At 48.0% G+C, this 12,127-nt stretch overlaps 1 protein-coding gene across 1 annotated transcript in view; it reads left to right on the top strand.

Moving 5' to 3' along the window:
• The window catches only part of FER1L5 (fer-1 like family member 5), a 64,528-nt gene that overhangs the window by 2,644 nt on the left and 49,757 nt on the right, over nt 1-12,127 (top strand). Inside the window, exons 2-9 of the mRNA XM_017524108.2 lie at nt 1,566-1,618; nt 2,227-2,318; nt 2,942-3,050; nt 5,054-5,108; nt 5,610-5,719; nt 7,427-7,555; nt 9,176-9,238; nt 9,953-10,003. Of these exons, the coding sequence (XP_017379597.1) occupies nt 1,566-1,618; nt 2,227-2,318; nt 2,942-3,050; nt 5,054-5,108; nt 5,610-5,719; nt 7,427-7,555; nt 9,176-9,238; nt 9,953-10,003 (662 nt within the window). The remainder of the gene's footprint in view (nt 1-1,565; nt 1,619-2,226; nt 2,319-2,941; nt 3,051-5,053; nt 5,109-5,609; nt 5,720-7,426; nt 7,556-9,175; nt 9,239-9,952; nt 10,004-12,127) is intronic.

Raw genomic sequence — 12,127 nt, 5'->3', positions numbered from 1 at the left:
CTCAAAAAAAAAAAAAAAAAAAAAAAAAAAAAAAGAAAGCAAGAAAGACAGAGAAAGAAAGAAGGGTGAAAGTCTGTAGGTGGAGATACGGGACCATGGATACAGACAAATAGGTTTTACAGGGACTGTCTCCAGGGAGAAAACCGGGCCCAGGAGAAAAGAGGACTCAGCAGTTCCTACAAGAGATGTGAATCAAGAGTGAAATTTCTTTATTTTATTTTTTGCTGTTGTTCTGTGAAACTATGCTTGTTGAACATAGCAACATTCAGAGATTGAACATTTGGCTTACAAGGTGATACATGCTGATGTCCTCAGTCTGCAGGTTTCAAGAGGAGCGGTGGGAGTTCAGGATATATTTGCCCTGATTGACTAATTTTACAGTTAGCCAGGCAAGGAACTAGCAATTCTTCTCTGATTCTGAGCCATCTTCCCCGCCACCTCATGGGCACCATCTTTCTCATTCCAGAAATATCTCCCACAAAGATATCGAAAACCCAGAACCCTGGTTTCACCTAGAGATTCTTACGATTACATGTTTATGTTTGATACTTTGTATTCCTTTTGTCCTTCCCAGCCTTTTCCCTCATATGCCATCCACTAACCTGCTCCGCTTCTCACTATTTGGAGGAGTTTTAACCTGTTATGGATGTTTCAGAATGTCTTTGTTAGGGTACACTGGGCTTTGCTCTGGCAATAAATAAACCCTTAGGTTTCAGTGGCTTAACAATGAAAGTTCACCTCTTTCTTACACCAAGTCCTGCGTGGATGGTACTGGTCAGACAGCTCTCCTAGGTAGTTCCTACAAATGATAGTTTAAGGACTAGCCAGCCACTTACCCCTTGTGGCTGCAAAGTCAGCAGGTCACGAGGGTGGCTGTGGGGAGAGGAGAGAGGAGAATGAAGAATCTCATGGAAATTAAGAACCAGACCGGGCAGTGGCAAATATAGCCACACCCCATTCATCAGAGTAAGTCACGCAGCCCGACTTAGCTGCAAGACACTGAAAACTAATACTCTGGAAGAAAATGAAATGGGCCAGGCATGGTGGCTTTTGCCTGTAATGCCAACAATTTGGGAGGCTGAGGCGGGCAGATTGCTTGAGTCCAGGAGTTTGAGACTGTCTTGGGTGACATGGTAAAACCCTGTCTCTACAAAAAATACAAAATTTAGCCAGGCATGTTGGCCTGTAGTCCAAGCTCCTTGGGAGGTGGGAGGATGGCTTGAGCCTAGGAGACAGAGGTTACATTGAGCCCAGATCATGCCACTGTACTCCAGCCTGGGTGACAGAGTGAGACCTCATCTAACAAAAAAAAAAAAAAAAAAAAAAAAGAAAGAAAAAGAAAAACAAAGAAAGAAAATGAAATGAACATATAGCATTATCTGTCACACAGGGATAAAATCAAGAAATTTTGAACCCCCCCCAAGAAAGGAAGAAGTGATACGATATCACACCTGCCAATGTGGACTTGAAGTTTTCTTAGAGTGTCCTACTTCTCTTTACCCCACTCCAACCCAGACATTGAAATATTTCCTACCATCAATGCCAGTCCCTTGGTTTCTTTGCAGATGTCAAGAAAAGAACTAGCGTGGTGGAAGGGAATGAACCCGTGTGGAATGAGGTAGACACAAGGGCAAGCCCAGAAGAAGAAATGACAACTCCAACAGCAAGGGGGCAGGGATGGGGTCCAGGCAGCTACTTGGAGGTCTAGGGAGAGGACAGTCAGCCTCAAAGGCTTTCCTCAAGGCTGGGGATCTTGGCCTGGGGTAGTAGCCTCTGACCCAACAAGGCTGTGATGGCCACACCTGCCCACAACTGTTCTTGGCCCTTCTCCCCCATCCTGGGGATGGACCATGGTATGGCCTATCATCTAGTCCAACTGGGCTATCTTGATGTTCCTAGAAGCCTAAAGCAGAGTGAAGGCTCCCTGTGCAGGACTCCTGATCTGCCATCCCTCCATGCTACCCCTCGCCCGATTCCCAGTCCCCAAACCCTTAATTCCCAACATGCCCATGATACTGCAGTTCAAGTCACAGAAACCCAGGTGGGATGCCCACTCCTTGGTGAAAAGTAGCGAACGCCATCTCCTGAGGAAATTAGACATGAGGGAGGTTCCTCAGTCTTAGAGAAACGCAGTGCCAGTCCATTCCCCATGTCTTTCCTCATTTTCTGGAAACATGGGATGGGAAGGGCAGAGGAAAGATGCTGACCTCTCTATGCCCCCCACAGACCCTAATCTGGCACCTCTGGAACCGCCCCCTGGAAAATGACTCCTTCCTGCAAGTCATGCTTCAGGACATGGGCTCACAAAAGAAAGAAAGGTGAGGCAGAGAGAGTCAGGAGGAGCCTAGCTCCTGCCCAACACAGCAGCATGTTATGTGACCCTTGTCTCTAATCCATAACTCACTCAGATGAATGACCGGAACCCACTCCAGCCAGCTAAAGGGAAAAAAAGAGGGGTAGTACTAAAAGGGTAGCCAAGGCAAGACTGCAAATCAGCTGGGACAGGAACTTGGGAACCCAGCAGCAGCTCTGTCCATCCGAAGCCACAGATCTCAAATTTCTGCTTCTCTTTACCCAACCCTGGCTTCTTATCACAGTCTCTTCTAGTGCCCAGTTGAGACTCACATGCCCTGAAAATGAGGCTATGCCATCCCAGGTCAAAATTCCTAGGACAAAGAATCCTTTTGGCCCAGCTCTAGCCAGGTGACCACCCCTGGTCCTATCAACTGTTACTTGCCTAGAAGCCCCAAGACAGTTCCCAGAGCCAGGAGCCCTGGGCCCTGTGGTGGATGCCCAGCCCCACTACATTCTTCTCCAGCCTCTCTCTCTGAGGACAGCACACGCCTGGTAGGAAACTGTCTCTAACTAAAGCCCTGCCTGGGAGAGAGGAGGACACCCTTTCCCCTGGCTCATGTCTCACACCTGCTCCTTGTCTCCCCAGGTTCATTGGCCTAGCCACAGTACTGCTCAAGCCATTGTTGAAACAACCAAGTGAGGTCCCTTTTGTGAAGGACTTGACCCTGCTCAACCATTCTATGAAGCCCACAGATGTGAGTCAGGCCCAGGAAGGCCCAGGCATGGTGGCTGGAGGAATGGGGGTAGCTGGTGAAATGCCCCACACCACGAGAGTGCTTCCTGCCCTGGCCCCCCATCACGCTGCCTTCCTCTCCTGACCCCCACTCTTGCTGTCATCAGCAGATGAATTGATCGCCTTCCACAGGGAGTCAAGCACTGTGCTAGGCCCTATGGTACAAAACAGCCTGAAGCCCACAGTCTGTTAGAGTAGGCTCCACTCCCAGTGGCAGGCGCTCCAGCACACATGGGACAAGGTTCAGTAAAGCAAGGCCACTGGCAGGAGGGAGCGAAAGATTCCTCTCAGAACGTCATGGACAGCTTTACAGAGAGGGTGATGTTTAAGACATATGGAAGTGTAGGAAGACCACCCAAATGAGAACAAGTAAAGGCTAATTTATTCAGAGCTTGTGCTAGCAAGGGACTTGGCTATCATCATTTGTGTTTTGGCAGAGTCTCAGAGGCAGGCAGGGGAGTGGAAGAGCTTCATAGTGGAAAGAAGGGAAGGCTGCATGCGTGCCCTGATTGGAGGCTATGGGGAAGCCCAAGGCAGGCTAACTAGAAATGGGGCCTCCCATGTGATCAGTTAGAGGGGCATGTTTGGCTCTCTCTAATTGGTCCTAAGTTGGAAGTGGGAACAAAAATTAAGGGAGCTGTCAGTTATTAATCAGGTCCTGGCCATTTGGAGCTGATCATTATTGTTTGGCTTCCTGGATTATTGCTAGAGACAGTAGTCTGACCTCCTACCAGTCTGACTCGGAGCAGGTTTGCTTCCTAGGCTGGTTACTGTAGATAACAGGTTGATTTCCTGGGCTGGTTTCTGCAGATATCAAGAAAAGAACTAGTGTGGATCTGAATTGTTTTGTTTTGTTTTGTTTTGTTTTTGAGACAGAGTTTTGCTCTTGTTGCCCAGGCTGGAGTGCAGTGGCACGATCTTGGTTCACCACAACCTCCGCCTCCCAGGTTCAAGCAATTCTCCTGCCTTAGCCTCCTGAGTAGCTGGGATTACAGGCATGCACCATCATACTCAGCTAATTTTGTAGTTTTAGTAGAAACCAGGGTTTCTCCATGTTAGTCAAGCTGGTCTCGAACTCCCAACCTCAGGTGATCCACCCGCCTCAGCCTCCCAAAGTGCTGGAATTACAGGCGTGAGCCACCACGCCTAGCCTGAGTCTTATTTTATATGTAGTTTGGCCATTGTCCATTTGTATACAGATAGGCTGTGACTCAAAACTGTTGACTCACGGTCAACGATATTGTGTGGTTTATCAGGCAAGGAGCTTTCAGTCTGTCAGTTGAGTTGTAAGGAGGGGCATGAGTCTTCCCAATGGACAGGAGAGGAAGACCAGCCCAGCAGGGGCATAAAGTGGGTGGAGCAGGAGGCAGGGTGAGGGAGGTTGTGCTGTACTGTTGGCACATGGTGGGGGTAGGAGTAGGGGTGGGAGAGCTGAGGCTGTGTGGGCTGTGTGGGCTAGAGGTGAAAGGCCTTGTGGTCCATGCTGGTGAATTGTGACTTAACTTTGATCATTTAGACACTTAAGGGTCTGGAGGCTGGGTGGGTAATGGGAGCACATGAAGGAAGAAGCTCAGTTAGAAGGCAGGAGGGTACAGGGGCTCCCACATGAGCTCATGAGATGCTGGGCTAGGGGAAGAGCTGCTAGCATCTGTGTTCTGGGCTCAAGTCACCTCTTCCTCTCCTCCCCATCCTTCTGCATCCTCTTCTGCCACCATCATCACCTTGTGGCTGCTTTATTCAGCAAACATCGCCTCCACTGTAACCCATTGCTCTCTTCTCACCCATTTATAACCTCCCTCCACCCAGACTGTGCAGAGGCCAAATAGTGTGGCCCCATCCCATAGCTAGCATCAGGCCCCACACCAGAAGGACCAGATGTGAACCCAACCAGGCTGCACAGGGCTTGAGTGCTCTGTCCAAGGATGGCAGAGTCTGGCTTACAGCTCCCCTGCCTTTGTCTTGCAGTGTACCGTCACCCTACAGGTGGCCTACATAAGCAACCAGGATATTGAGAAAACAGGTATGTCCTTCCCTGGAGCTTACCCTTAAGGGCTTACCCTGCCCTGCTCCATGCACAGCTGGATGGGTTCTTGGGGACCTTCAAGACTCAGTCCTTGAGGCCTACAGAAGGAATGTGACCAGGCGAGGGTCCGTGGAAGCTAAAGGGTCTAGAGGCCAGATCTCCAAACATCTGGCTGAGGACATCCCAATATGCCCATTCATCATCTCTAGACATAAGACCTGTAAGATATAAAACATAAGTCTCAAAGAGGCTGCAGAGAGATGAGGATGGTCATCTCCAAGAGCCCCAGTGTGTGCAGTGGGGTCCAGGGATCTATAGTTCCTAAGGGTGGAGGGGCCCATGGCAATGTTCTGGGGAGGACATGTGTCCCTGTTGGGGCCTCTTGGTCACGCTTTTAGTCAGGAGATGGTCACTGGGACAGAATGATGGAATGGGGAAAATGCCTTAGACCTCCTGGGCCCCAGGCCTCTGAGCCCACCCTGGACTGTGTCTCTCCAGGAGCTGAAGACCTCCTGGGCATAACAGCAAGAGAGACGGCCAGGCAGAAACTGATGGTCCCTGGCTCCACCGTGCACCGGGCTCTGTCCTCAAAGCCTCAGCACTTTCAGGTGAGGACCCTCCAGGTTGCAAATTAATGTGACCCACCTGACACCCTTGTTTGCTGTGTTCCCAGGTCATCCTCACCCCTTCCCAAGGTCATGGTAGAAGGGCAGAGCTTCAGACCCAGCTTCAGGCCCTCAGATCCTCGCCATATCTCCTGCTCCTCCCATGGCCATTCTGGAAACTTCTGCCTGTAGCTGAAGCCACATAACTCCAGTGAGGCAGTAGGAGGGTCAGCTGTGCACTGGCAGGCCCTGGTACCTGCTAGGAAAGCAGCGCAGATGACAGGGATCCTACCCTCCCAGAGCCCTCGGGTTGTTGGCAACACAAAGTGGGGCACAGACAAAGTTAAATTAACTGCACAGGAGAGGCTGGGGACTGTCTGATCCGAGGGGACCTATGGGAAGGTCCACATTTCCATGTGAATTCAGGAACCCTCATCCCACAGCTTATCAACTTCCCTCTGGCTTCTAGCCTGAGGCCTAACATTCCTGCCATGGTTTTACCTGCTCCCCAGCCTGCTCCTTGCCCAGGAGGCTAGGAGTCTCCCGGACTGCTCCTCTTCCTGCATCCAGGCAGTGGCCAAGTCCTAGCTCTTAACATCACCCAGCTGCTCCCATTTCTCCCTCATCACTTCCGTTCCCTGGCCTGAGCCACCACCATCCATTCCCTGGACCACATCAGTAGCCTTCTTCTGAACTCCCAGCCTCCAGCTCTCTCTGACCTTTCTTCAACCAAAGTGGCCTTTCAAAAATGTCACTCTTTTGTTTTGTTTTTTTGAGGCAGAGTCTTGCTCTATCGCCCAGGCTGGAGTGCAGTGGTATGATCTTGGCCCACCGCAACCTCCCCTCCCAGGTTCAAGTGATTCTCCTGCCTCAGCCTCCTGAGTAGCTGGGATTACAGGTGCACACCACCATGCCTAGCTAATTTTTGTATTTTTAGTGGAGACGGTCATGGGGTTTCACCATGTTGGTCAGGCTGGTCTCCAACTCCAGATCTCATGAACCACCCACCTCAGCCTCCCAAAGTACTGGGATTACAGGCGTGAGCCACCTCGACCGGCCAAACATGTCACTCTTATCATGCCAAGCACCTTCTTCAAAAGCCCCAGAAGGAATGTGACCAGGCGAGGGTCCCTGGAAGCTAAAGGGTCTAGAGCCCCGTGTCCTCCGCACAAGATCCAGTTCCTTTTACAATGGCTTCCGGGCCCTAAATAACCCGTCTATCTCTCTAAATCCATCTCCTCCTAGCCTTCTCCAGTGGATTGTCTCTCTTCACTGTGGCTAGAGCTAGAATGTTTTCTTTCATTTTCTTTCTTTCTTTTTTTTTTTTTTTGAGACTGAGTCTTGCTCTGTTGCCCAGGCTGGAGTGCAGTGGCATGATCACAGCTGACAGTCTAGACTTCGGGGCTCAGGTGATCCTCCTACCTCAGCCTCCCAAGTAGTTGGGACTATAGGCATGCACCACTATGCCCAGCTAATTTTTGTGTATTTTTTGTAGAGACGGGGTTTTGTCATATTGCCCAGTCAATCTGGTCTCAAACTCCTGGGCTCAGGTAATCCTCCCACCTCAGCCTCCCAATGTGCTGTGATTACAGGCATGAGCCACTCACTGCACCTCACCTGGAACGTTTTCTTATCAGAACAATGTTGTCCCAGCTGGAGAAGGTGGGGCCAAGGCCTTCAATATCAGCTCCCCATGTGTTCTCCTCTTAGGTTCGAGTAAAGGTGTTTGAAGCCCGACAGCTCATGGGCAACAACATCAAACCAGTGGTGAGGGTGTCCATTGGAGGCCAGAAGCACCAGACACGTATCAAGATGGGAAACAACCCTTTCTTTAACGAGGTGGGCTGAACAGGGCACATCAGGCAAGGAGCCAGCCAAGGGCTGGGCATTCTCAGCTGGCAGCTGGCAAACTTGCTCCTTGACTAGGGTATCTTCATGTGTTTGTTCCACAAGCATTTACTGAGGGCCAAGCACTGAAAATACAGAACAGAATAATTCAGAGCCCTGCATCTGAGGAGCTGGTGGGCTGGTGGGGGCATAGCTCATGAACCCATAAACAATTACAGTGGAGCAGATAGTGGTTGATAGAGGTTTGGGGGCATTGTTATTGGAATCTTGAAGCACAGACTCAGACCACATACATCCCATTGCTGCTGGAGCCTCAAATTGTAGCACTGTCTGATACACAGTAGGTGCTCCATAAATACTTGCTGAATTAACTAGTAAAGGAACAAATAAAAGATAAAAGCAGAGTGGAAGCCAGGAGGAGTAAGTGAGTAATGAGGCTGGGGGTGGTGGAGAGGACTCAGAAGGGCTTCAGCAACTCTGAAGGAAGATTTTACCAGGAAAAGACAGGATGGGAAAAGATAATTCAGGAAAAAGTGACAGTGTTTTCAAAGCCCTAGAAGCAAGCAAGCCACAGACTTGACAGCAGAACTATAGCTATGTGTGTAGCTGGAGGAGACTGGTTGGAGGGGAGCCTACAGTGTGGGCTGGGGTCCCATCCTGGACAGCACTTAGGAACCATGGAGGACTTAAGCAGGGGAGTGACAAGCCTAGGTTTGCATTTGGGGAAAGGGTTTCTGGCTGCCATGGAGAGCAGAGACAGAGTGGACTGGCAGGGCAATCTAGAAGGAGATGTGAGCTAAAATCTCCATCCTGGGCAGCTAGCTAGGCCCTGAGTTCTCCAGGCATCTCCTAACCTTCCCCATTCTGGGCAGAAAACTCTCCAGAAGGCTGGGCACGGTGGCTCACACCTGTAATTTTTAGCACTTTGGGAGGCCCTGGTGGCTGGATCACCTGAGGTCTGGAGTTTGAGACCAGCCTAAACAATATGGCAAAACCCTGTCTCTTTTGTAAAAATACAAAAATTAGCCAGGCGTGATGGCAAGTGCCTGTAATCCCATCTATTCAGGAAGCTGAGGCAGGAGAATTATTTGAACCTGGGAGGTGGAGGTTGCAGTGAGCTGAGATCACATCACTGCACTCCAGCCTGGGTGACAGAGCAAGACTCCATCTCAAAAAATAAATAAATAAATAAAACCCTCCAGGAGCTCAGGAGGCCTCTGCTTCTGAAGTGTAAGAGTAGTAGTGGCACAAGTTGAGCATCCCTTACCCAAAATGCTTGGTATCAGAAGTGTCTTCGATTTCAGATTTTTTTTGGATTCTGGAATATTTGCATTATACCAGTTCAGCATTCATAATATGAAAAGCTGAAACCCAGAATGCTCCAGTGAGCATTTCCTTTGAGGGTCATTTTGGCACTCAGAAAGTTTCAGATTTTGGAGCATTTTGGATTTCAGATTTTTGGATTAGGAATACTTAACCTGTACTTATAAAGCCATTAAGAGGGTAAAGTTGTGGGAAGAAGCACATTATTCTGAGCTTTCAGGTTTACTGAGTGCTTGTGTGAAGTGGTGGAAGAAATCATCCACTCTACCCCAATTCTTTCTGCCTCAGATCTTCTTCCAGAATTTTCACGAGGTTCCTGCAAAGTTCTTTGATGAGACCATCTTACTCCAGGTGAGGAGCCAAACTGGTCCCCAGCAAAGTGCTTCTTGTCCCACTTCAATACTGGGAACCATTGCAACTTCCAGCCTTAGAGCCAGGGTCACTTCAAATTGTCTTCTGACCCCCATCACTTTCTTCAACCCTTGGCACACAGATTCCTCATTCATTCAACAAATGTTACAGAGTCCCAACTGCCAGGCCCTGAACTGGGTGCCAAGGTGAACAAGGCTGCCCCTTCCCATATGCCAGGATTCTCAAGCCACCAAAGGCCCCTCCAAGTGGAATACTCTATTCCTTAACCAGAGGGAGCCCAGTAACAATGGTGAACATGTGGTTATCAAGTGCCTACTGTGTGCCCAGCACAGGGCTAAGGAGAACAAAGAGGCCTCTTCTTTTGAAGAGTTTACATGTTCTTGGAACAAAGGCACAGAAGAAACAACCAGGAGAGCAAGTAATGGATAAGTGCAACACCTTGCTTTGGGTTGACTTGGGGCAAGGAAATTGTCCTCTCTGATCAATTTCCTCATCAGTAAAATGGAACTAAAAGTCTGGACATCACAGGGTGCCTCTGAGAGTTAAATGAGAAAACCCATCTGCAAGTGTCAGCCATTAGGAAGCATTCAAGACATTGAGAGATCCTGGATGGGCCTTTGCTATTCCTCTTACAGGAGTTGAGGGAAATTGGGATTGTGAATAATTAAAATATTTCCAGGAATTTCCTTGCAGGTGGTAAACTCCTCAGCAATGAGATACAAAGCAGAGATCGGGAGATTTCAAGTGAGTACTGTACATGGGAAGAGATTTGGTGAAACAGTTATAATACAGACCCACACTGGGCTCCATGCCCAAGTCTAGGGGAAAGGACCTGGATTTTCACACAGAAAGATCCAGACTTGGATCCACCTACCAACTGGGTGACTTAAACAAGTTATTCTGAGCCTCTACTTCCTCATCTATAAAAAGGAGGTGATTGTGGGGATTAAAGTATATAACATTTACAAAAGCTCAGGGCGCCATGTTGAATTCCCTATACCCCTAATACTGTGGACACAGTTCAAATCTCTGCCTCCAGAAAGTAAAAGCAAAGGAGCCAAAAGGTCAACCTACATGTTAGAGAAACTCAGAAAGATTGCTGCCTGTGAGGGCAGAGTGATAAGATGTGATTTAGAAAGAAAGGCTAAGAGATTAGGAGAGTTTACAGTTATGATGGGCTAAACGAACATTCTCCAAATCCAAAAGATTCTCCACATCCAAAAGGTAGGTTGCTAGATTAAATATGGGATGCCTGGTTACATTTAATCTTAGATAAACAACAAATACATTTTAAATGTAAGTATGTCCCAAATATTACATGGCTTCTCACCAAATATTGCAGGGGACATATATGTATTAACAAAGTAGTAATTGTTTATCTGAAATTTTAAGTGGGCGTCTTCTATTTTTATTTACTAAATCTACAATGTTAGCAAAGGGGCACCACCGTTGCAAAAGGCGAAACACACACACACACACACACACACACACACACACACACACAGACTCTCACAAAAAAAAAAACAGAGGGAGAAAGAGATTCTGGAAATTTTAGATGGTAGGAGGTTAAAAATGTTGTGCTCTTGACAAAGGCCATTGCATGATTTCCAGACAATGACCAACAACATAAACTGACCAAGTTATAGAGGTCAGAGAAAACCTGAGCTTGACTGAGCTTCCTATTTTTTCTTTTTGAGACTGGATCTTGCTTATTACCCAGGCTGGAATGCAGTGGTGCGATCATGGCTCACTACAGCCTTGAACTCACAGGCTCAAGCAATCCTCCCACCTCAGCCTCATAAGTAGCTGGGACTACAGGTGTGCCCCACTGCACCTGGCTAATTTTAAAATTTTTTGTAGCGAATGGGTCTCACTATGTTACCCACACTGGTCTAGAACTCTTGGGCTCAAGCCATACTCCTACCTCAGCCTTGCAAAGTGCTAGGATTACAGGCATGTGTCTACCACACCCAGCCAAGCTTTTTTTTAAATATTTCTTTTTATTTTGATATCATGAACTCCCATATCATCACTCAACTTCACCAGTTCACAGTCAATTGTGTTTTACCTACACCTAGCTCCCTTCCACTTTACAAGTGGATTATTTGGAATCAAATCTCAGGCATCATATCACTTTATCTTTCTACATTTCAGTATGTATTGTGAAAACATAAGGATTTTATTACGCGTAACGACATACAATTATCACATCTAAAAACCTTTCTAATTCCTAGGTAGAATTAAATACCTAGTCAGTTCAAATTCCCCTAACTGTTTTACATTATTTCTTGTACAGTTTGTTCAAATCAGGATTCCAGGGTGGGTGCGGTGGCTTACGCCTGTAATCCCAGCAGTTTGGGAGACTGAGGTGGGTGGATGACCTGAGGTCAGGAGTTCTAGACCATCCTGGCCAACATGGTAAAACCCCATCTCTACTAAAAATACAAAATTAGCTGGGCATGATGGCACATACCTGTAATCCCAGCTGCTCAGGAGGCTGAGGCAAGAGAATCATTTGCACCAGGTGGCAGAAGTTGCAATGAGCCAAGTTTGTGCCACTGCACTCTACACTCTAGCCTGAGAGACAGAGAGACACTCTGTCTCAAAAAAAAAAAACAAGGCCGGGCGTGATGGCTCAAACCTGTAATCCAAGCACTTTGGAGGCCAGGGCGGGTGGATCACCTGAGGTCAGAAGTTCAAGACCAGCCTGACCAACATGGTGAAACCCCATCTTTAAAAAATAAATAAATAAATAATGAATAAATAATAAATTAAAAAAATTTTTTTAAAGAAAAAAGGCTGGGCGCGGTGGCTCACGCCTGTAATCCCAGCACTTTTGGAGGCCGAGGCAGGCGGATCACGAGGTCA

The sequence above is a fragment of the Cebus imitator genome, unplaced genomic scaffold (genome assembly GCF_001604975.1).
Source record: "Cebus imitator isolate Cc_AM_T3 unplaced genomic scaffold, Cebus_imitator-1.0 Scaffold31, whole genome shotgun sequence".
Taxonomy (NCBI): Eukaryota; Metazoa; Chordata; class Mammalia; order Primates; family Cebidae; genus Cebus; species Cebus imitator.
This window is presented reverse-complemented; position numbering and strand designations above follow the sequence as displayed.